Here is a 26,756-nt window from a genome sequence, read left to right on the forward strand (position 1 = left end):
CATTTACAGCTCACAGCAAGAATCCAGCTCCACTTCAGATTTGTGTGAGGCCTGTCACAAGGCTCGTCTGATTTGTGCTGGATAAAAGCCCAGCGGGGGCAGCGAGTGTACTTCTCTTGAGTGTATTTCTCTTCGATTTCAGAAAATCGGAAAGTAGAGGCAGCTTGACCTTCCTTTTGTCTTTTGATGTTTAGCAGGAAATGCCAGATTCACTTAAATAAAAAAAAAAATATCCCCCGCTAAACAGTCTTACACAGCAATCACTTCATCCTTGTAACCAATGCTTATCATACAACTATGCATGCAGTTCCCCAGGACAAATTATTGCTGCAGAGCAGAGGTCAGATATAGGTTAGAAAAATTCTTACTGGTGAAAGAAGCATCTGCTAAAGATAGATAGTCGGTAGAGGGTTGTTACGGTTCAGTGAAGAATTACATACCGTATTCCACCATTCATTTGTGTGCCAGAAGAAATGTGAAGACATGGAGGTGGTAGTTATTTTTTCTTATCTACTATCAGGCCTATCTAAACAGTATTAAAAATGTCAATAGTATTATGAAATCAAAGCCAATCTCTCACATCAAGCTATGGGAAAGAGGCTGGGGCACCTAACAGTCCCTTACATAACTTCCATTCATTTATAGAATCATGCACACAGCTTGGAGTTTGCCTAGGCTCCTATTATATAATAACATTACATTTGCACTCATACATGTTAATACTGAGATTCATCTATAGATAACGCTGTCATCTTTCCTTACTCTGACAACGCCAATAGGTACTGTAGTGTGTCTTCGTCCTTGATCGGGAGTAATGGTATAAATATATATATATGCTACACATATACACATGTTTGCATGAACACACGTGTATTCTGCTGGATCTTTTTTTATTGTTGTGCCTGTTCTGTAGCCAGCCAGCGAGCTGTAACTGTGAACCATCGTCCCATTGACATAAGCCGTTCTTGCACATGAACTCTGAACAATGTCTGACAAATCCGGTCCAGACATTGTCCAAAATTTCCCTTTCACACATGTAGCACACAACAGTAGATTATCTGTGTCAGATTTATCCTCACTCACTGGGAATACTTTGGTTTAGGCGAGGGGCGTTGCCTAGGTAGAGCGTGTGCAGGACATGACTCGGGTTGCACCGTGGTCACATAGCGGGTGCGTAATTTGTCATAAACAACCAAGACTCTTGCCATTCCTTTAATTTATCTGACGATTTGGGCGTTGGCCCTTATTGACGGAAGTTCCCATCTTCTCATCTGTCCAGTTAGACTTTTGTTTGCCATTTTTGTGTAAATCACCTTCTTCTTCACGGCCGGATGTGCGTTTTCTTTCTTCTTCTCTATTCACTCCTATGATTCACTCTGCAGAAGGGGTGAAGATGAAGTGAGTATAAGCCTGGTGGGCGGGCATAGACTGTGTTTCTCTCTTCATTTAATTGCCAGAAAAACAACTGTCTGCTACTGTTAAATCATCAGCATCATTTAACATTATTTTACCCATTTGTTACCAGATTTTATCCTATCATTGATGAATTACACCTACATGTTATAAATGCTCATTATAGACGCTCAGTCCGACTGTCTGACACAGCGCTGTGAAAGTGAAAATACAGTTCTAAATATAACGTCAGCTAAGGTGGAAAAAAAGATCCAAACAAAACACATAAAAAAACAATACTTTCAATCAGATACCCGTAAAAACACTGCAGGCAGCACTGGACTCACCGCTGTCCTGTGTCAGGCGCTCCCGAGGGTTTATTATTCCCACCAATAATAGTGCAATTAAAAAGAATCAATAGAATGCACTGGCAAATCGCCTTTATCGATAGCCTATGTTAAGCACAAAAAAATAGATAATTAAAAAAACGAATATCCGAATACCGAAAATGGAAATTTAATATCTACCAAACGAATGAATATTCGAATATTCAGGTCCAGCCCCAATCACTGCCACTGCCTAGTTTGGCTGTTTGATCCGAGTTTCGCAAACCTGAGTTGTTATGGTGGACAGCCGTCATTTTCTTAAAGTTGATTATGCAAATTCATGATCATGATTATGCAAATTCAGATACGGTGAATGGTCATTCAACTCAGTCTGCAAACTGGATCTCCTGCGCTCTATAGAAAATGAATAGGCTCTGTCGACTTCACTATGTCAACTGAATTGATGGATCTCAACCTTAACATCACTCAGAGCTCAGTGCTGTGACAATGATTTGAGAAGGTAGTTCAAAATCTATAATGTTTTTCGAGTTACCATGTCACTATATCCATTTGTATGGTAGATTGGGGTGAAATCACTAAAATTTGATACTGCTGGTTAACAGTTTCATTGCTATTTAACTGTAAACCTTCAGTACATAATGTATTTGCATTCACATTAACTTGGTCTCTGGCACTTTCATTGCTTACCAGCAGCAATAAGATGAAACACTGTTACTAGAAGATTTGACATCTTTGCTGTAGTATGAAAATGCAGATTTACGATGTAAAGCTGAATTATGAATACACTATGCAACAACATACAGTATACTGGAGATGAAAACCGAACAAGCTAAATCTAGCAAAAATACTACACAGGTTATTTGGTTAGTCCGTCCATCAGTGCATAAGGAGAAAGGTGCTCTTTACTCACTACATGCAGGGTGTATCTCAGATTATGGGTGTGTAGCTGGTGCACCTGTTTGATGAATAATACAGACATCTCCCGGGACAGACTCTGAAATAGAAACAAGGAGAAAATGACTCCATTATGTCCATCTTGAAGGGTGGCAAATGAAAAGACACTTATATTGCATGATATTGTTTTTGTTTCAACCAGAATGTATACCCCAAATGCCCTATTATTATGATGGATAGATGTAAATGCAATAACACAATTTAGAAATAAACATTTACTGATGATCAGTTATTTAGTCAATCATAGAAGTGTGTGTAAGAAACACACAAACGTCCATTCACACATACTACCAGGGTGAGCTGTGAAAGTAGTGCAGCAGAAGTCTTGTGAACAGCAGCAGATGGACTGCAGTAATAACGAGACTGTCGTTGGGCAGGTAATGTTATTCGTGGCTTGTTTGGGTCCTTCTGCAAACCAAGATACCAAGAGAAGAGCAAGTGTGGGGACAGGATGCTAGGGCAAGGGTGCCTCTATCTTTAAGTCAGGTGAACAGCTTGGCTTGATCCCAGTGCTCTCCCGGCCTGCCCCCTGTGAAATGCATACTATAGCTTAAAATATATAAAGCAATGTGTGTTTGTGTGTGTATATTTGTATCTTAGTCAGCCTTAGCTGGCTAAATGCCAGATAAGTGTTGGGAGTTAAATAGCAGGCGTGAGCCGCCTGGAGGAAAACCATCCTCCTCCAGCTAAACAATAAAGCGTCAGCCCGCATGGGTCCATCCAGTGGTGTAGGATAAGGTCAAAGGTGATTTCATTATTGTGTGCGGTTATATAAATGTTAGTGACGACTTGAGGCTGGAGCCTAGTTTGCCTAGCCTCAGGAGGACAGATAGGTGCTGACAGACAGGCCTGGCCTCACTGCTGGGACTTCTGCCTCAGCTCCTGCAGAGCCTCATCTTTTTCCATCTCGGCATTATTTTTTTACTAGCTTCCTGTGCGTTAATTCTCTGTCCCTGTCTTTTTCCCCTATCTTACAGCATCCCCTCTCCCACTGTCTGTTTCTTACATGTCTATAATATACCATATTTCTCTCCTTCCTACGTCCTACTTTACATAAGCTTGATCTGCACTATCAGTGCTGCTGACTGCTTCCAATGAGGTTAATGATGACTGCCAGTTTTGTGGTCAATATAATGTCTTAGTTGGGTATCAGCAGTGTCTGGGGCTGGACCAGATTTTTTAATGCGGCTTTGCAGTGAGTTCAAACTAAGGTAACGTTACAGCGGAATAGAGGAAGCAGAAGCTGGTTGTTCACCAGGCCAGATGTTGCCTAGAGCTTCGATTAAATTTCCAAATGCGGCATGGATCAAGAATAGACAGAGAGAAGATCTTTAGTGGTTCGATTCAGCAAGTTATGGCTTTTCATCCAGGTTGTCTGACAGTGGCTTTGTAGGGCACACTAAAGATCTGATAAGTCATATACCACATAACTCAGTTTCTCTCTCTCTCTCTCTCTCTCTCTCTCTCTCTCTCTCTCTCTCTCTCTCTCTCTCTCTCTCTCTCTCTCTCTCCCCCCCCCCCCCCCTCCCATGGCTTCCTTTCTACGTCTATACTGTTCTATGCCGAAACGATAAAACTAACTAGATAATCAGTGACCTACCATACATGAAATTGCAGTAATTGAAATGCTACTGAAACAATGGTTATAGTTTACCAAGCAGCCAAGTGTCAAAAAAGGATTATCAGTATTACTTTTCAGTTTTACATTATTAACTTAAATGACAGCATGTATTTTTCCAGCCCCCGTTTGGGGTCAAAAATGATTTCAAAGTTTCCTGGAGTTTGAAGAATTTTTAGCAAGGAGTGGGCCAAAGTAGTTAGAGATTTGAGTTCTGAATCATGCACATGCCAACTGTTAAGTATATATATATATATATGATCAGTATCTGAAACTACTTCAGTACGTGTGAGATGAAGGGCTCTCTGGTGTGGGGAACAGCAAGAGAGGTGGACTATGAGCAAGCCAAGTAGGTGTTTATCTAATTGCAACAGGACTGAGAGAGCTCTCGGTTGTGCGGTGATTCAACATCGCCTGTGACTGACAAGGGCATGATGACTCAGATATCCTCACACACACTCTCAGGGGTGCAGTGATGAGGGGGGACGAGACAAGCCAAAGTCTGACTGACCAGGAAAGATAACAAGGAATCGTGTGGGAGCAGTGATAAGAGCTTTTGTGAATTCTGTCTTATGCTCACACACACACACACACACACACACACACACACACACACACACACACACACACACACACACACACACACACACACACACACACACACACACACACACACACACACACACACACACACACACACACACACACACACACCAGCCTCACTTCATACTGAAGAGAAGACCCGGGGCTTGAAATATGCCCGCTGATAAGACAAAAAAATAGAGGCAACCAAGGGGAGAGAATAGGGAAGCGAGAGGCTTTGTACCTGCAGGAAGAATTGGAGTTGTGCCCTTTCAAGATGTGTCGATTGGAGACAAGCAGAGAGCCTTACAAAGCCTGTTGGCAGCCAAACGCAAGAGGGAGAAAAGGGACTGAGAGGTACTTTTGTCTACACCCCCTCTGCCCCATTGTCACCCATATCGCCTTCACCAGAGACAAGGCACTGCATTGGGCTTGATGTAATGATCAAATCTAGATCTGTGTGTGTCAGCTGTATGGACGGAGGAGCGCATTGTGTCTCTTGTCTGGATTGTGATCCATTGGACTCACATACACAGTGCTCCCCATCTAAATATAGCAAATTGAATCATGCAGACACTTTAAGTAACATCTCATCTCGCTCCTTGTAAAAACTGCCTGGCAGGCACTGTGAATCTGTGTCTTTATCATTTTTCAATATAATGGCAGAGTAAGTGGATGGCAGAGACCTTTAATTGAGTCAATCTTCTACAGTGATCTTGATACAAGCCTGTCAGACCACATTTTGTCTTTTTTAGGCCCCTTCACTTGGTAGAGATTAATCCTTTCCTTCTCACCCTCAGCCCTCCTTAAATTTGTATGCAGGAAATGTTCACCCACCATTTTGCCTCGCAGTGACATTTTTAAGCAGAGCTGTCAGGACTATGTGCGGGTGCATGGGGTGCAGGGTGCTGAGATGTTATGAGACGCAGGTCACATGCTGCCTGCAGCTGACCTTTTGACCCTAATGAGCATGCTGTTTCTATAGATGGAAAAAGCCCCTGAGGACAGTGACCAACCGCTGCCTGCTTGCCTGTCACTGTGGCACCACCTTGCTCTCTGCGTATAGGCGTGTGTTTGTGTGTGCATTGGCAAAAAGACAGTGATGTCTTTTTGATGTATAGACTTAATTTGTAATGTTTAGCTAGATGCTAATTTGATTGTGTTTTTTTTCTTTAAAATGTTTAATAATATCAGCCGGTATTAAATTATCACAGATATTTTTGTATTTGTGTATGGCAGCTGATGTATTACAGGAAATTGTATAGAAATGGCAAATATATATTTGAAGTTAGTACAGTTTGTTACTCAACTGTAAAATGTCTTGGTAAGTACATTTGAACACGTAAACAAGCAAATTGAAGAGATCCTTAACATTTTTTTTAAATATGCATTATCAGAATTTGATTTCTGAGAATCTATTTTTAAGGGCAACTCACTGCAGGCCTGCTTGTGTATATAGGGGACCTATTATGCTTTCATTATTTTCTGTCATAATGTTACAATGTTGGATGTTCCAATTAAACGTAGCCAAAGCTTTAAATAATGAGGTGAACGTATGTGCCGTTGCCATGATACCAAAATTTCTACTTCAGTATGATACCTGCCTAAAATATCTCGATACTGCTACTGAAACGATTATGGCTCCACGCTTACGTCAGGAAAACTTGTAATATCAGCTGCTGATGTTGTTAATTTCTCCTCAGTTTTTGGTCACATTCCTGCTGGAACATGTCCAGTTGAGTTGTTTTTGATTTAGAAGCCTTTATTGGTGATTTTTGAGCAGGCAATAGCACATTTGCGGAGACCCGGAAACGCTGATCAATCAGAGCAGACCAAGTATGAATCTGAAATTCAGCACAATAGGTCTTCTTTAACTCTTCATGTTTTATCTCATTAGAAATGGCTCTAGTTAACTGAGAGTCTAGTTGAATCAATAAGACGTGATCAAACCAGAACTTGGTGTCGTCCCAGTGGTCAGTCCTGCTCTGTACCCACTGGCAGCGCCTCAGGCCTCCTCACAGCAAGGGCACCTTCACAAACCACCGCCACCCTGCTCTGCCAGCACTTTCTTCCCAGAATCATCGCTCATGCACAGACACAGACTGTGTCATTAACCACAAACTCAAGAGACAGCCTATGAGAGGTTTGCACAGCTGCCCTGGGCATTGTGTGATCGGTCCAATTTGATCGCACAAACCCTCCCTGCTTCCCCTCATGTCTCTCTTACTCACGTATCCACCTCTCAGCGGCTGCCAAGTTACGCTCAGTTCACTCAATGGTTGTGAATCGGTTGTTTAGTCTGTTGTTGGGTTGTAATTGACCCTGTTCTATAGGCCTTGTTTTAAAGAACATGATGGCTTCCACAGTGCAAGCAGTTTGTGTTTTGTCTAGATGTTGGTTTGAGAATGTAAAGATGTGGAACGTTTGATTTCAAAATATGATTTAAGTTGTAGGGTAAAATATCAAGTCTTGCAATGTGTTGTACCAAAAACATTACGTTGCATGGTTTTCAAGCAATTCATTTCAATTCTTCCTTGGTTGACAAATTGACTGCTTTTTAACTGAATCATTTTGATTTATATTTTTTGTCTCTCAAAGCTATTCTTACCTTTCTTCCTTTTTACACTTTTCTTTTATAATCTTAAAATGCTCCTAATAAGCGTATGGCAGACTCATCAATATTCAACTCTCATATATGTCTGATAAAAGTCTGACCAATCATTTTATTCGGTCTGAATTAAATTATTTGCCAAGCTTCCTGCCGGTCATCCGTCACTCCGTTTCACTTGCACTGCTCATGCTGCGTTCAAGTGCCATGGGAAGTCCGAAGTTGTTATCCTCCAACTAGGCAAAGTTCACTGGAATGCCCGTCAAAGAGGAACCTCATACTAGTGAATTTGAGGGAGATTGACCTACCCCAAATTCGCTTGTGGGAGGTTCACTTCCACAGGCATTACAGTGCACTTGATCGCATTTCTCTCTCAATGCACATGTCAGGGGAGGTGGGACCATCAGAGGTCAGGCAGGAGGATTGAGTGGGACTTTAGGAGGGAAGCGCTGAGTGCTCTAACTAAAACATGCAAGAAATGTAAGAATCGCTTTAAGGCACTGATTGTTTGAATTTATCCTCATTTATTAAGTTTGAAGTAAATAACAGTGGAAAGAAAATAAGTAAAAAATTCTTTCCCCGTTCACTGCCGTATACCAAAATGAGGTCCCATGAAGGTCCACTGAAAGGGGGAGACTTCCCCTCGCTATGGTCTGCACCTTTTTGAAGTGAAGGATTTCACAGTTTTTTCCTCTGTGTTTACACATTTGCTTCTATGCAAGAGGCAGTGGTGCATGAGCCACTAAAATACACTTTTCCTCCAAGGTACATCACCACACTTTAAAACTACTCCTCTTGTCATTCTCTGACCATGACATATTCTTAGATGGAGATCAAAGGAAATTAAAGAAGAGCAATTCATTCACAGTGTGCTGAATTATTTGCACTTTCTAATCAGAACTAAGTACATTTATAGAGGGGTGATGAAATTACAAAAATGAAAAGTTGAGAGCTTTTCACATCTGAAGTGCCCTCAGATGTGAAAAGCAGGGTGCCATATCTTAACACTCAACATGTTAGTGTTCTTGACGTGTTGCCCTCTGGGATATTTATAGCAGTCAGATGAATGTGAATCAGAACATCACAATATACGGTGCAGTGCTGGATAACAATATTTACTGTACTGAAAAATATTGAAAAATTGCAGTATCAATGAGGTATCTGGGCCTACTCTTCAATGGAAAGCCTCTTTTGTTTGATATCTAGCCTCTCTGTCCGGCAACACAGAGCCCCTGGAGTGGACTCTGGCATTGATCTCAACAAGCGAAGAAGATCTCTCCCTTTCCCCTGATGAACTGCTACACACTGCTTTTTTTTGTCTTTTTTAAATGTGCCTGAAGCTACCTCTTTCTTTTTCTCTGTCTATTTTCCCTCTGATCTGCGTTTCACCACAATGATCTGGACGACTTCCATCCTTGCACTGGAGCTCGGAAACTTTTTTTTAAGATGCAACAAAATGTTAAGAAAAACAAGAACAAAATGCAGAGAAAATGCATTCAATAGTGCACATGTGGTATTATTTAGCTGGAGGGACTAGGTCCATTGTCTGTGACAAAGCACAGTTCTTGACGGACAACAACCATCCCACTTCTGTTTACTACAGATGAGAGGACAAGATTAACGAAACTGTGCAAGTTTCATTTAGCATGCATGTCCACTTTATCTAAGTGTTTTGCCCTCCTAACAAGCTTCTTGGCTAGCTCCTGTGTCTTGTTTTTTTTGTTGACTAAAAGTCTTTTCTCGTTCAAGCTGACATGGGTTGCTGCAGTGGTTAGTTTGTGTGCATGTCCTTCACGTCTGCATGAACAGTAAGGGAGTTGGTATAATGAAATTTACCTCAAGGGCCAAACAAGAACAGCTGCACAGTACGAGCATTCAGGCATTTATTATTGAGCAGGCGGGCTTTCATTATTCATACCGGTGGGTTTCTGTGCACTCAGCAGATAAACTTCTTTGAGTCTGTTTGTTCATCAGACACTCTACTCATTGATGATGGCACACAGACGTCCATGAATATTTACTTGTGGACGTTGTCTACAGTCGGATAAAGCATGTTTGCTAAATGAATGTCTAAAGCAATTTAAGCTCTTTGTAACAAAATACAATGTGGGCTGTGTCCAACTACTCACTCAGTATACGGTTCATCGTCAATCATGCTCTGAATGTAAAGTATAGTGGACAGGCAGCCACTGTTGAGTCACAAGGATTTCTTTTCATACACAGAAAATATCTGATGAATGGACAGCTTAGATTCTTATCTTCTCCAAAGAGCTGTAGGAAGGAACACAACAGCAGTGGGTTTTATGGCACAATGACAGTTTAATTCCATGCAGTGGTAATATACCACTGTATATTTTGTTCTACATTGGCACCGTTTTGCTACATCGTTAATTTGTATAAAATAGAGATAATAGAAAAAAGAATAACAGATAGGGATTGTATTTTGCAATTTCAGCAGTCACTATTGCAGTTTGTTTCTGAAGCAGCACCTGAAACTTGTTTATACCTACCTGGCAACATCATAACTGCCTGGATGCATCCATGCCATCTTCATACCTGACTACCATCTGAGTGCCAGGGTGCTTACTTTGATCAGTGCTGGCTGTGTCAAAAGGAGAGGCAGGCGTATTGCTAAATGACTGCCTTGTTTCACAACCCTGCTGGATTGGGACCACTTACAGTCTGACATGTACATGAAAATTGTCCGTAGACTCAGAACAGCTTTTGTTTATGCACTACAGTCAAAAATTGAGTTATTGAAGCAAGGAAATGATAAGTTTAACCACATACCCGTATCCCTTGTCACAAACGCCCTGCAAAGTTTCCAACCGTCGACAAACCCAGTTAGCATAACTGTCGGAGCCCAACCTGACAGAACTAGTGCTGCAGGTATATTTTTAGCCCAACAACAAGAGGTCTGCTTATGTGCATGTTTTTATAGCACCTCGCTGGTGAGGGCCTGCAAGGTGTCATCTAAGTGCTAAAAGGGTGCCGGCTGGTACAGAATTTTAATTGGCAGGAAGACACACTGACACGTGCCACAATATGTTTTGCCAACGTGATCGGCTGTGATGGGAAGGGAGGAGGGTGGCAAGGGAATGGGGATGTTGTAGTCTCAAATGAAGGTGAGTGTGTGTGTGTGAGGGGGGGAGGGGCCTTGACAAGAACTTTTTTCAAACTCATATGCTTTCAGAGAATCTTCAACATGCTCAGTGTGTTTACGCATTTTATTTCGTTCTGCAAATGTGCACCAGGGACCTCTTATGGTTCAGAGTCCCAGCTCCCAGTTGTCAATCTTTATAACGTATAATGATACTAATTAAGACTGGGGTATGCGCCACAACCATCTAGTTTGTTAATAATGTCTTCTGTCTAAGTCTAAAGGCAAAGTGTTTATAGCTGTGACCAAGGTGGCAGAAAGCTGTCATCATAGATGGAGCTCCTGTCAGTATTTTATGAAGGAGTCAAAAACTCTGAAATCTGATTCAGTTGAAGCCACAGGAAGTCATCAGCATTTTATTATATTAAAATGTGTGATAAAAAGGGTCAGGCCATCTGGGCTCTTTGAACGGGAATGAAGATAGAATTCTAGCCTTATCTGCTCATGAGAGAAAATAAAAGAACGGCATTTAAGAAATCATAGCTGCCTAATAGAAACGATAAGCCAGACATGTTATTTTTCCTGGTAGCCTCCAAAGAAAAAGTATTTTAACCAGCTGAAGGAAGTCCTTGGTCATTTTTGGAGTTTGACAAAGTACATTCATTTTTTTCCCCTCCTTGCTTGTTTTCTTTGGAAAATGAGCTGCTATAACTGTCCTGCACTGCATATCTGCATCACTGATTTAAACCAGCTGTTGGTAAGCTTTGTTGATCCGTGCCCCCTCTACAATTGGCTGCTGTGGCTCTGCCAGTTTCCCTGATTAAATGTCTGTGTTTTTATGTTTGCAGCTGTTCGTAATGTAGAAACAACCCAAGTCCATAGTTGGAGTATGAGTTTCCAGAATCATCAGAAAAAAGGACAAATGTTCAGGCTAATTTGACATAGAGAATGCAGCCATCTTCAGCCTTCACCTGCAGCAGCTGCAGCTCTCCACTCTGATCTGAACTCATCAGCCTCCTGACCCACACATCCTGTTGTGTTTTCCCAGCCCCTACCTACTACCACCTCGTCTCAGAAATAGTCTGGTTTTATCCCGTTTCACTAGATTGGCCAGCATCACACTGAAATTAACGTACTAGCTAGCTAGCCAGTTAGCATGTATGCTACAGACTAAAGCTAGCAGCCTACCAACCCTTGAGGCAAGTTGAGCTGCTATGCAATAATTAGACCACAGTCCCTGCTGGTGTTCCATCAAATATTACACCGCACACCAAGTTCGTAAGGCGTTTTCCTAACTGGGCACCCACAGCAAACACTGAGGAAATACTGATTTCAGCTGCATTTACAATACAATTTGGATTTAGCCTAAAAGTAAATACACTCAAATGAAATATGTATCTATCTTTTTTCTGCCGATTACACAGATACTGCTGGGAAGATCTGTGTGGCATTAAAAAACAATTACATTTATCTTGGTGAACGCTGCAGAACCCCCCTGCACTCAGTATGTGAGGCCTTGTGTTGGATTCTGAGTCATGGTGAGCCAGAGAGAAAATCCGTTTGATTAACTCTCCAGACAATGAATGGTACATCGCTTAATGATGAGATGTCTCTTGTTTCGGCAGGCAGAGGCCGTTTCATTTCAGCTCCAACCATCTCTATGTCTGGTTTACTGGTAGTTTATTTCTCAATTGTTCTCTTCTTGTGATGTTTCAGTTTCACTGCGCCAGCAGCTGCGATGCCAAAATATTGCATCCCTGCTGGATATTAGTTCTTTTTTAGATGTAGTTGGTAGTCTGTGTGCTATTTTTTTAATTGTAATTAATCACCCCTCTTTTCCATAATTTGCAAATAAACCTCAAGAAGCACTGGTTGCTTTTGTGCGGCTGTGTGTGTGTATCAAATTGTATAGATGATCTATCGAGGGTCCATATTTACACAAGGCCTCCCAGTAAAGGGCCCTTGACCTACCCCTTACTGAGGGGTCTTCAGCTATATTGTGTTGCAGTGTGAGTGAGTAAATGCTCCATTAGGATTCATTAGAGTCTCTACTTGGACATATTGTCCCGAGTGCAATGAGCCGCACCAGTAGAGGCCCCCCGCTCTCCACTGACACGTGCCGTCCCTCACCCAGCTTTGTGCTCACACACAATGGATGAGCAATCCCAGATCTCCCTCTTATTCTCTTTCATACTGCGGTCATTCATCAGTTGCTATCACTGTTTTGACACATCACCTTGATCTTAGCCCAGTCATTCCTCCCTTCACCCGCTCATTTCTCTTTTTGTCCACCTTTTTTTGCCTTTGCCTCCCTTGGGATATTATAAAGTGACCAATGACATCCCACTGCAGCCGTTGCCATGGTGATTGGCGACAGCGGGAAGCACCACCCAAGATGTATGGATCGTAAAAGTAGGAGGACAGTGGTGAGGGGTGTAGAGAGAAAAAAGGCTGGCTAGCCTGTAGACTGGATGGAAAAATAAAAGAAGGGAAAGAGCAGGTATGTGTAACATTTATTTGTGCAGCGATCATGTCTGATCATTTAATACTTATGTGGGCCGCAGTGATGGCCCTGCTCTTTTATACTGGCAAAGAACAATCAGTGAAGGAGGAAGGGGACAAGGAATGAAAAGGTATAGGGAAACCATAGTTCTCTCGTAAAGATCTTTTTAGATGTCTTGTTCATTAAATTAGGATAGAACAGAAAATTGAAGACTGTAATTTGTGTAAGATCTGTCAATTCTACATCCATTCTTTCACAGAGCCACTATTGTGCTGAATAGTCCGAATTCTGTCTCACCCGGCAGTTATAAATGTATCTTTCAGCCCATTGTGGAATGACCACTGGCTTGAACTGAGATTAGTCTGTTGGTGTAAAGAATAATGGTAAAGAAGTCAAGCGACAAAGGTTTCTACTTACTCCACTGTGTATTTAACTCTTCTCTGGTCTTGGAGAGATTTTTAAAGTGATGTACAGGTGGAGCCTGCCATGTAAGACTAGTCACAGAAATAAATCAGCTGCACGATATGCTGTGTGTGAATATGGCAAGGATGCTAAACTTGTAAATATATGTAAGATTTTATACTTTTAAAGCCTCTGTCACAAACACTTAACACACATTGCTTGGGAGAACTTAGTGACCAAAAACTATCCTTTCACTGAAATATTTTGATTTGACATCTTGATTTATGCTCATTTTCAATCTCTGTCTCCAGAAAGGGACTCAGGGCAGTCTAGACATTCCTCCTGAAATTCCGTTTGTGCTGTGTCATTTGCTTTGTGTTGAGTTTCAAATGTGATCGAACAACCACTTTATATGCAAACTCCGTCTGCAACTCTTTTTATCCGGGATGATCTAAAAAGGCCTCTGCTTTTGCAAAACGTGTTCATCAGACAGTTCAGAACAGCTTGAGTCAAAGGGGTATCAGCTTGCTAGATGGCTCCTTTTATTAGCTCAAAGTGGATTGTTTTGTGTTACCCTCATGTCAGCTTCTCAGTCACAGCAGTAGCTGAATGCTCTTAGTATATGTAACCGTGTGTCATTCTATTTGGTTAGCTGTAAGTAATCAATTCCTCTGCAACACTTAAATGTATGCAATATTAGAAAAGGCCTGACGCATCAAAAAGATATTCTACTTCTAGATAGTCTATTTAATTTACTGCCTACATATGCCCATTAGAAATCATTTATTCTGCTCGACTCGTCTCCTAAATCTCTTTTACCTTTAAATTAAAGAGCTCATGTTGAATGACTTCAATAAGGAATATTCCATCACTTTTTTTTTCAACGCAAATGGATGGATGGTTGAATGGGTTGAATTCTTGTTTGAGCTGCTTGGGTAGTGAAAAGTTATCTTCTGTGGGTGGAAAGGAAGCCTTGACACTAAGGGGTCATGGTAAACATAATGCACTTATCTGGTGGAACAGATAAGTTCTTTGGGATGCTGGGAAAGTGAGAGTATTGCTTATTAAGCCCTTACACCCATGCAGAAAGATTTTGCCTTGTGTTTCCACCTTGTTAAGTGCTATCACAACATTTGCATTTTAATGCCTTTTACTTTAGTTTATCTCTTGTTCTTTCTTTGTCTTCGCTGTCTCTTTCATTTTATTTTTCTCTCAATGTCAAAACCCAGATGATGTGTAAACAATTTCTTATGGGAACCCATGAGGGGAGCAGCGCTGTCATATGTCATCATGTCATCATGTCATAGTATGGTATGGAAACCACAGTGGACAAATGCAGCATGTATGTGTATGCATGTACACACAGTAGTGAGTGTTTGTGTGTGTGTGAGAAAATGTTCCCTCTCCCGGACAGCAGTCTACAGTTAACTTATGTCCAATCAGCAAGGCAGCAAATGTATGCTGCAGTCATTAATCACACACACACACACACACAAGCGTGTATGCGCTGTGGCGAGGGACAGTCTGAGGAATTCTTCGAAAAGAGAGGCGAGTTAAGTGTTTACTCCTTAATGGCATGTCAACAAATCAAAGAAAAGATGTAATTGAGCCTATGATACTGCAAAGGAGAACAAGATGTGTTTACGTTGATGTTTTTCTGATACATTATGCAAGGAAACAATCTTGCTTGCACCCGCTAGAACAGGGAGCAAAACGGGGATGGAAGTGGAGCCTCTTCCTGTGTCCTTCGGTCCGTGTTTATTGACAAACAAGAATTAAGCTACATGACAAAGTAGTACATGGGATTTTAATATTCTGTGGATGACTTATAGTAACTGCTTACGTATGAGACAAACCTTTGAGCAGGGCATTTTTGGTCATTCTTAAATCTTTATTTAAAACTAAAGGGAAATGTCAATCTCTGCTCTACCTTTTGAAAAGCCCACCCTGAGGAGCGCAGGATGGCACAATCAGTGTCATTAATTAAGATAGTACGCATGCACGGCAGAAATAAACAGAGTTAGGATTGACTGATTACAGTTTTATTGGAATCTCTATTTATCAGTCAATTACTCTCTTTACACCTGTTCCTCAGAGATATACTGAATGTACAAAATATAGGAAAGCATAGGAACAAATGAATGCCTTATTGATTTCTGATATTAAATCTGCAGTAATCCCAAAGGAGTGGATGGTTTGAAGAGAAGCAGTATGCATTTGTAAGAGGATTTGGATTAATATTGTGAAAAGGGAGATGCAATTTCAAAGAGATTAAGCTAAGTAATATTATTTTTATTGTATTGTTTGACATTTTGGGAAGTGAATTTTGATAGATGAGAAACTGACACCGCCAGCTATTTAGCATAGTACAAGACTGGACACAGGGAAACAGCTAGCCTGGCTTTGTCCAAAGGTAACAACACCACATACCAACGCCTTAATGAACAATTTATATCTTATATCAATCAAATCTATACAAAACCATAAGTATAAAGGCAACAAATCGCTCTTTTACGTGAGATTATGTGTTGGATTATTTCTTGTACAGGGTCAGTTGCCCGGTAACAAGTGGAGACTCCAAGAAGTACACTCGACAAGAAAGCTTCCTTTAGTGCCAGTCATTTCTAATTTGAGATTGTGTTTTGTTTTCCCCGCTTTTGTGTATTTTTCACGACGATCCTCCTGAACATGCAGAAGATTTTAGTAGTGTTGGGCCTGTTAAATGTCTACACTGTAACAACTGAGTTTACACCTCCTCACTTTGGCGAGTGGTAGCTCAGGGTTTGCCCTCCATTACTAAGACTTCCGGAGGCTCTGGAAAAAGTCAGCCCACACCGGGCCAAGAGGTGTTCCCAGTCAGCAGAGGATGAGTGTGTGGGTGATGGAGAGACTGTTAGAAAATGAAAAAATCTCTGAAGAGTAGAGAGGACATCTTGTTATTTCAGAAGTGGGCAGGGATTTGACGCAGTGTTTGGGTTTGTGCCGCAATAAAATTGCCTGCATGTCTCATTCAAACCACTTTAACAACAGCTTACAGAGGTTTGCGTTCTCATTCTTTCCTTTTAAGGGCATCTTTGCCCCATTTTAAGATGTGTTCAAGATGAATCACCTCAACAAAGCCTTTTACTAGGCTCCCTCTCTCTCCCCTCTAAACACACATAGCTTGGCCACTTCCTAGAATAGCCTTCCTTGCCCTACATTTTTATGGATACGGTCAATAATCATGTTTATTCCTCAGAGATGGCAACATCGCTAAGAATACAGCGGGATATTAAAAATACCAGACGTCAATTAAAATTTAATCAGTGCTTTAACAATGCCCTTTCAGTGTCAATCCCAGTCAATCAGTCAGTCCAACCTAGCACCTAATCTCCACATCATTGCACTCACTCGCTCTAATTATAGCATTACAGCAGAGAGACAAGGTGTTGTTAGTATGATTTACTGGTGTCACAGAGGTCCTGCAAGATGGTGTTTTGCCCTCTTTGCTTTTTATTCTCAACCTTCTTTTAATTACATCATGTTGCCGTCATGCTTTTCTGTTCTTTCATTTTTACTCTCATATTGTTTAAATTATTACTTGCAATTATATGGGACATTTTTTTAAACAGCCATTGGATGAACTGGCACAAATTTTTGTTTCCCTGATCTCAACGACTTTGGTGATCCTGTGATTTTTCCTGTTGCACCACCATGAAGCTGACATTTGTGATTTTGAATAATTTATCTCAACAACTATTGAATGGATTATGGCAGGACATTGCTGACGCCATAACAAAATAAATAATAGCTTAGATGTGTTGAATAAATCAACAGTTGACAAAACCGACTAAACTAACCATACCTTTAATTACTCCCTGGGGATAAATAAAGTTATCTTGAATCTTAAGAATTTCTTTAATCAAGGACAACCCTAGAATCTTCCATATGTCACATGTCAGTATTGTCATTGTGAGGATGTTAGCCTGCTGCTGTTTACAGCCTCACAGAGCAGCGAACGTAGTTGTAGGCTCTTTTACTGTTAAGCATTTTCTTGTGGCTTGTACTAAACACTGGAACCCTTTGTGTCATCTGTGTTTTTGGGAATCATCTTTTGTTTTTTATGCTGATGTGAATGGAAGAGAATTGGGCATTAGCAGCCCAGCACTGCAACTTTAATGCCATTAGCATGGCTGAGTGGGCAGACAAAGTGCTGAGGTTTGTTAGCCTGGCTATGTATGATGAAATGGACAAGACAGTGCTAAGTCAGTGAAACAGATGAGGAAACAAGACTGTTGGCAATCAAAACATGACTCCCCTGCTATTCTGTTGCATTTTCTACTCCTCCAGGATCCTGTTATACTGTAATTCTCACATTGTATTCCATCTCCATGTGCACTTTGGAAAATTAAACTCAAGTCACATTGTGTCAACTCTTTCTTCTATGCTATTGTTTTTCTCCCCAGTGTTGTTGTGATATTCCTGGTGTTGCAAAGCAACCAGTACAACTAGCAAAATCACAAGTAATGTAACAAGAGCTGTCGCAATAACGATGTTTTTTCTTCTATTCCTTCATCCCCTGCTCTCTGTCCTGCCCCCTCTACTTCACTCCTGTAGGTAGTGGTGTCGCAGCAGAAGGATGCCGCTGGTAAAGCGCACCATCGAGCCCAGGCACCTGTGCCACACGGTACTGCCAAGGAACATCAAGAATGAGCTGGAGTGTGTGACTAACATCTCCTTGGCCAACGTCATACGCCAGCTCAGCAGCCTCAGTCAGTGGCACACCCACGCACCATCCAAACACACCCACACAGGCACACACCCACACATACAGATACTGTATAGACATTGTACACACACGCCTCGGCTCCCTGTAAGTCGAATAGCTGACTGTTTGGATATTAGGTACTGAGTCAGCTAATGCCAGCTTGTCAGTTAGCATTCTTTTCTGTTTATTTCTTGGAAAGTACATTGCAGGCATGAGAATGATAGAATATTCAGAAAACTTAACTACCCGACAAATGTGATAATCTTTAACTCTAAGATCAGTATTCACATGGTATGTTTGTGAGAAAAAGTGAGACGACCCAGAGGGGAAGACAATCAGACTTCCTCACAGTCTGAGAAAGTAGTGAGCCCAGGTCACAGTTCAGTTCAAAATCCTAGTGCACCATGGAGCGTTGCTTCTGTCAGGCTGCTGACAGCGCTGATAGCTGAAGAGTCAAGCACACTGGACGGCAGTAGAGGAGTTTGTACCAGCTTATGGTTCAAAAGTAGTTTCACCGACTTCGCTGACAGCCAGCCAGCCAGCACTGAAGCTGAGTGCGTTGGAGCAGTCAACAGACACAAGCCTGCCAAGAGCAGCCAGCCTCCAACATTAGGGTCCCGTGGGATTTCCAATCACCACTGACACACTGTTTCTCCAACTCTCAATATTTGTAATTGCACATTTTAAAGCTGTGATGCATGACACAGAAGAAGAACAAAACTTCTAGTTTGCTGCGATTGTGTCTGACAAAGCATTTTAGTTTACCTTTTCAAAATAAAAGGACCAAAGTGTTGTAGACTACAAGTCCCCAGAGCCAGTTGATACAAAACATAACTCACTGTTACATTGAAGGTGCTCTACTCGAAATACTGAAAACAATTGGACTGGGATTTCCTCCGCAGGATTCTCACCCCAGTACGTGAAATAATATCATTTTTTCACGATGGACCGTCTATCACAACAAACCACAGACAAACACAGATTACAACATACACAGAGGGAGAATGACTTAATTCTCTGCTAAGGACCATTACTACTCTATATCTTTACACAGGAAATAGTTGTTTGCTGCTATATTAATCTTATGGATATTGAGTACAGAGCCTTAAAGTGAAAATGTTCTACCAAAGAAATTATATAATAATAACAATAATAATAATTATACATGTTTTTAAGAAATTATTAAATTAATAGCAGGAATCCATTTTAACACTTTGTTGGTTATTTTACTTTATAAGCTTAATATATATATATTTTTATTTTTTTAACTGTGTCTGTACCTGTGTGTGTCCGTGCAGGTAAATATGCAGAAGACCTGTTTGGAGAGCTGTTCAACGAGGCCCACACTTTCTCTTTCCGGGTCAACTCCCTGCAAGAGCGCGTGGACCGCCTCTCCATCAGTGTCACACAGCTGGACCCCAAAGAAGAGGAGTGTGAGTACTATTACCACCACGCACACACACACATGCACACACACACACACACACACACACACACACACACACACACACACACACTTACTCGGGCCCTGTCCCTCTTTCTTTGAAACGTTTCCATCAGTCACACCTTCACTTCTTACTGCACCAAATTGGATGTGCACTTGTTGATGTGCCTTTGAGTGTTTGTGTGTGTCAGCTGTGTGATGGAGCCCCCCCGCTCTCTCCAGTGTTAATGGCAGTTATTAGAGGAACAGGCAGCTATGAGACGGTGTCATTTTTCACCCCCTATTGTAAAAACCACTGCCTCTATTGGAAACATTCTGAGTTTCAATTTGGCTGGATGCTCGTTTACCCACTAAAGGCCTTCTCTTTGTTGGGAGAAATTGGATCTGTGGTCAGGCTGTATCTGTGGAGAGCAATAATAAAAAAAAGGAATGTGATAATCGGCGAGAGTGTCAGGTAAGCCAGGTTATCCTGAGAGAGGGGGAGGCAGGATGACAGGATAACATTGGAGGATCATGCAGTGGGTGCAAAGTAAAAGGAGAGAAGCGCAGTGGTGTAATAGCATGCTCCAAGGCGCCGTATCGATTTCCCATGGGCCAGCAGTGGGTTTATGGCTTTGCACAATACTACTCTAACTGTTTCCTTGTCACTGACAAAAGGCAGTGAAATGCTTACTGGGCTGCACTCTCTGTGGCGTTTCTACTAATGCATTACCGGGTTTGATCCCTTTTTACAAGCCAATGACTTGTTTCTTAGCTTCCGAAGAAACATGAGTTTGTGTTTGAAACCCAGTCAAGGAACTAACTCTCCCAGATCCAGATTACTCACGGATTGTTCATTCTAATCAACCTTTTTTTGTCCCATCCTTTTTTTGTCCCATTTTTTTCACTTTCAGAAGCATTCTTTTTTCATATAACCTCTCCTCTTCCTTGACCTGCCATTCTCTCACTCTTCCCTGCTTATCTTTCTCCTCTCCTCTCACCACCAGTCCACACACTGTTGCCGTCTTAACTGTATTATTGTGTGCAACCTAAGTGTGGAAGTCTGTTGTGAGTGTCTCAGCTAGTAAGTTAGTCCACATTAGTCTTCAGAGGTTGAAGGGCAAAGACACGCTGACGCACTCTTTCTCTCACACGCACAAGGTTCACTATCTTACTCTGCAGACGTTAAGATATTAGCATTTATCTTATTAGATACACATCTACAGATTGTGAGGGAAATACCGAAGTAACAACAAAGCTGGGTTTTGTATTGTTTGGGCATAAGGCTCCTACTTCATAGTCATGTGACTTGTCTGCGTTTAGACACAGATTATGAGAGATTCTGTGAGTACATGAATGCGTGTGTCTGATGCATCCGTGCATGTGGTCCTTAGCCTTATCTCCCTCCATAAATAAGCCTGACTTCCCCCCCCTTTAGCCTGAAGTACTGGCTTGAGAGACAGTGGATAAAGATCAGCTCAGTTGCAGTTTAAGTGTGTGGTGGTGTTGGGGGAGTCGGAGGGGAGGAGGAGAGTAAGAAAGATGGAAGGATAGAAGGATGGGCGCATAATACAGGGCACTGCAGCAAAAGCAGTGGAGTGTAAAAGGATTGTACCGCAGAATTTTCTGGGCCAGGTTGAAATGGCCTCCTCTGCAGGTTGCAGAGATTTCCCACTCAGTTCAACTCCTTCACACACACTAAATAAAGTCTTGTAAATGGAAAACCCAACACTTTATTCTGCTTTACCTAATATGTAAAATTGAATCACCATAATAGCAAGGTAGCATAGTAGCGTGTGGCGACAGCGTCAGATAACTGGGACAGAGAGATGGACGGTTGGGGGAAGAGTTTGTTTCCCATAAATGTCAGACTTCAATTCCCACCCCCACCCCGCCTTTACCCTCAAGCTCTCAAACACGCGCTGTTGTACACAGTTGAAAGTGTATGCTTTTAGCACAAGTGTATGACTTGCCTTGTAATTGTGTGGGTCTGTGGTCGGCATGAGAGGAGGAGTGAAGGAGAAGGGAATGAGTGCAGACAGGGATGGGACCATAAATCAGGACAAGAGGGATAACGATAGGGCGGATGGGGGTCGGGGTGGATGGAGAAGAGCAGAGCACATAATAAGTATTTTACAGATACTGTTCACAAGACCCCTCGCAAGCCTCTTTGAAGTCGTTTAAAACCCTTTATGACAAAAAGAAAATTTTGTGGCCAACTGACAGATTATACTTGTATATGGTTTCTGATTCACAGCTAAATTATGGTTTATATTAGATGTTAAAGTTCTCTTATACATGACGGGTGATGCATGGAATTAACATTGCAGTAGTTATGATATGTTCAATTAGTATAGAAAAATGTAGTAAATCATAAATCATCATATCGATTGATCCTTCAGCCATTTATTTTTACTGTATAATTTAGAATAATCACCAACACTGCAAACAAGCAGTAGTGTGTGACTTAACCAGTCCCGATACCGAAACTCAGCTTTGGGTATTGGTCAAAGCCTAACCGATTACTGACTCTATACCAGTGTTTAGCGACTGGGATCCTTCTTTTATTTTTAAGGACACATCTGGCTTGACTTAAACGTTTCTTTCCTTACTTTGTAAAACAAAATACACATGAATTAACAGGAATTACAATTCAATCATAATGCCTGTTAACAAATTGGTCAAACTTTAACAGGAATTAAAATTCCGGTAAATGATATACATAATATATAAACATAGAATTGAACTTAAGATGGGCCCTATTGTCACGGATACCCATGTCAGCTATTTGAGTAAGCATCTGATATCATCTGATATCAGTATATAATAATAACCCTGCAGTATAAACAATTTCAACAAGCTGAAGCTTTTTCTTTGTCTTTTCAGACATTATTGCTGTGTCTACCTATAACAACAGTTTCTCTTCTCCATCATGATATTTTGGATCATTTTGACTTTGCCTCTTGATTTTTAACTGAGGCACCAGTAATTCATGCACTGATTACTGTATAAAAAATGGCTAAAACACACCTGCAGAGATAAATCAAGTTAAATGTAAATAGCAGCATATGCAAACTTTAATGAGGGTTAACAATGGCCATTCAGTGCAACATGAGGCACCTTGCACAGGTCATAAAAGCCAGATAGTTGCCACCTGATTTGCTTGTGCATCAAAGTAGTTGGTGTCAAAATCTCTTCCATGATATTTCCAAAGCAGCTTATAGACATACTTCATTTGGTTATTGTAAAAAAGAAAAGTCTCCAGCTCATGTATTATATAAGTATGGTTTAGTTACAGTCAATATATGAATAGATCACATTCCCTAAATAGAAATAAACGTAACTATGACAGGTGTACAGGTGTTTTACACCCATGAACTCAATTTAAAATCATAAATACTGTAGGGTGATGACTGGCTGCTGTGGCTTCAGTAGTAGGAGTAAAGATCTGTCTATGTAGGTTCAACAGTGGTAGACTTAATTCAAGGATTCAAAACACAGTGCAGACGGACACACCCAAGTGACTGATGTTTTATCACTCCAAAGCATACGGATAAAGAGTGTTGACTGCATGAAGGATGTTTCACTGAAGGTCGGGGAGATGTGACGTGATGTGATGTATGGATTATCATTGGAAGTACAGTGGTTGAGGTCAAAAGTGCTTTACCACATAAATTTATGCACATTCAAACTGATACACACACACTCACCTTGCCCACGCCCCTCAAGCCTTTAAAGCGCTTTGTCCCTCACATTGCCCTTTAAGCCTCAACCCCCCCAACACACACACACACACACACACACACACACACACACACACACACACACACACACACACACACACACACACACACACACACACACACACACACACACACACACACACACACACACACACACACACACACACACACACACACTTACACACACACAACCCTTTCCTGTCTTTGTTGTCCACCTGAGCCCACTCCCATACCCCTGCTTGATCTATGCTCTCCCTCCATCTTGCATGGATGCTATTTGTGTGCTGTCAAGCTCTTTTCCCCCTATCACTCCAGCCGACCAAACTAATGGCCTGTATCCCCTATTTAATGGCACCGTTATATCACCGTACTGGCTGCAGGCCATTATGGAGGGCCACAAAGCCACCCCAAGTCCCTCTGGGCTCTAACTGTTTCTTTATATACTCCATAGTCCCTCTCTGCTTCTGCTTTCTGTAGTCGTCCTCTCTGTTTCTTTGTACCATAAGAGGTTTCTTCTTCTATTGATATTTTTTCCCCTTCTCTTTGTGTCTCTCACATCTTTCATTATTTACATATTTCTGTTTATTTGGTTTTCCCTTCTCCTGCTTGTTAACCTTCTTTGGCTCTTATTTTCTCTGGCACTTGTTACATACCTCTTCTTACCTCCCTTTAATATCTCTCTATTCTTCTTTCTCCCCCTATTTTGGTGGGACGTGACTATTAAAACACTAATCAAAGCAGTGCGTGTATACAGGTATATGTATACGTATATACTTGCTATAAAACCAGGGCATGTTTTTCCTTTTCTTTGAATCTCCAACACTCTAACTTTGTTTTCCTCTGAGGTTGGAAAGACTACAGTCTTGAATGGGAAGATGAGTCATTTGCTTAAAGGCCTTTAGAATTTCAAATGATCAGGCTTACATTACATTGATTCATTTCACTAGGCTTTCATCCAAAGCTACATATACAATAGGTGAACTCAAGCATGAAGATACCAATCAAAAGTCCGTTTAACACTAGATATTGACGGAAGAACATTGGCTTTCTACATATTTGTGGGACCTGACCCCCCTGTCCGCCACAACAATTGTTTAAATAATAACAATAGAATAGTAGTGGAAGAGTTGTATCTCTTGAAAGAATACATTTTGAAGAATGTAAAAGTAATATTGTACAAATTTAACTTGCATTTTTATTTGTTAGTAACATTAGTCAGCTACATTAAAGAATTGTGTATTTGTTTTGCTTCTGTGGACACATAAATGATGTCTTTGCCACAACTTTATTAATCAAGAAAGAGCAGACAGAGACGGAGCAAGATGGTTTTCTGACCTTCACATTTACTTCAGAACTTACCTCGGAGACATGTTTTAATTGGAGTCAAGCTCAGTGCTTCTCGTAGACACCCTGGGTGTTGATTTTGAATCAGACGGCACTACAGAATGGATAAAATGTACACTTAAAAATGATAACAGTATATGTCATTTTCATGTATCACTATACCACCAAAGTATAGTAAATTTTGTAGAACCAATTATATTGCAGAACTTCTCTCTTCAATTTATCTGGGTGTTTAAGCGATGCTGTATGGAAATTAATTGTTGTTGTTAATTGTTGGGTTAGTCAAAAAACAGCATTTCCTTTCGGACCCACCTCACCATTTGTCAATCAATGGGACATTGACTTATGACAAGAAGTATGTTATGTAGACCCCAGCAATCATTCAGAAAGTATCATTTATCTTTATGATAGTTCATCTAGAAGCATTGTGGGTGATGACCAGCAAGCAGTTGTTAAAGAAACTGTGATAAATACTCTCTTTTTAGTACACAGTAAGTCCTTCTTACCTTGTAACATTCATCACAGTTTGCACAACACCCGTGATTTACAAAGTTTATCGTTGCAAGAGGGAGAACATTCAAATGAGGAGGAGAGAGGACGAGTACAAAACGAAAGAAGGGACAAACACTCAACATGCCTATAAGAGAAAGAAGGAAAGGGTGGGAATAGCTGTGTGTAAAAACTGAGTCTGGGAGTGAGTCAGAGCTGCAGGAGGAAGCGTTCAGGAGGGAAAATATAGGGCAACATTTGCATTGAAGTACAACAGAAGAGAGAGCCGTGCCTGCATGCTAAAAGACAGCTATGTCGTTTCTTATCTTCAGTGGTTATGTGTAGAACTGCATCTCTGTGGGGTGCGGGGGGTGAAGAAAGGGAAGAGGACAACTTAATTTTCCTGAAACTTTGAGGTCTGTGTGTGTGTGTGTGTGTGTGCGCGCATGAGTGTGTGTATGTGTTTGTGTTTGTTTATGACACAACAATTTCCTCACCTTTCTTTGGTTGAGGGTAATTCAGCTAGATGGTATCTGCAGGGAGAGGGAGAGGTAGAGAGAGAGAGAGAGAGAGAGAGAGACAGACTCTCCATCACTGGCTTACTGATAAGGTGCTTCACAGTCTGAGATCAGAGGCTGCTGCATCTGATGCTGCACGAACCTGATATATATATATATATATATACACACACACACACACACACTTACAACCTCTCACTAACTCACTCCTTCACTCACAAACGCTGACAGTCAACATTATTCTCATTAGCTGAATGTCTTCACTAAATGGGTGTAATTGGTAGTTGAGCAGAGTAAGTGGCATTTTGTAATTAGGATGTACGAACATCATGCTAAGATATCCATCTGCGTGTTTGTGTGGGTGTGTGTGCGATTCTGCCCACATTGATTAACGCAATGTGCCTCTCTCATTGCTCAGTGTTGCTTGGCAGAGGTTTATAGCCACCTCACTCTGCATCAGATTCATCCTGACACACACTTCTGCGCTTCCTCTCCCTTTCACACCATCTGACAGCACACCGCCCTCCCTAAATGCTTCGGGGCAGCAGTGCTCTTGCTTAACATAAAGCACCCAGCAACACCAAATTAACACTCACCAGGTTGGCCAGTGGCTACTTCTGGTGTCAAGTGCCTAAAACAGTGCACCTTGTTGATCTATTCTGTCAATTTGTAAGCAGCAGGGTCACTCTGACCTTCCTGTGGAAATGAGGCAAGGCATAAAGTGAAATGCCCTACTAAACTCTTACAGTTGATATCCCCTTTCCCACATTTTTATCCCTTACCCTCTCTTATATTCTCAGAAATCTACTTCAACTTCTTAGACCTCACCATCACTCCTACTCATCCCTGGCGATTCTTTCCTTTGATCACTGTGGTCAGTGTTATTGTCATACCACTGTGACTATGACTTGGATCCCCCCCTTTCGTATTATTGGTCACCTCTTATGTCACTGATCTAGGACCAAAAGTATATGTTATTGCACTAC

At 41.3% G+C, this 26,756-nt stretch overlaps 1 protein-coding gene across 4 annotated transcripts in view; it reads left to right on the forward strand.

Annotated features, from left to right (window-relative positions):
* wasf1 (WASP family member 1) overlaps positions 1-26,756 on the forward strand; it is a 57,221-nt gene that overhangs the window by 5,703 nt on the left and 24,762 nt on the right. For all 4 annotated transcript variants that reach the window (XM_083934504.1, XM_083934503.1, XM_083934506.1 and 1 more), the window contains exons 2-3: positions 18,103-18,257; positions 19,552-19,686. In XM_083934504.1, coding sequence (XP_083790630.1) covers positions 18,125-18,257; positions 19,552-19,686 — 268 coding nt within the window. In that variant the 5' untranslated portion in view covers positions 18,103-18,124. The remainder of the gene's footprint in view (positions 1-18,102; positions 18,258-19,551; positions 19,687-26,756) is intronic.

The sequence above is a fragment of the Echiichthys vipera genome, assembly GCF_963691815.1.
Source record: "Echiichthys vipera genome assembly, chromosome: 19".
Classification (NCBI taxonomy): domain Eukaryota; kingdom Metazoa; phylum Chordata; class Actinopteri; order Perciformes; family Trachinidae; genus Echiichthys; species Echiichthys vipera.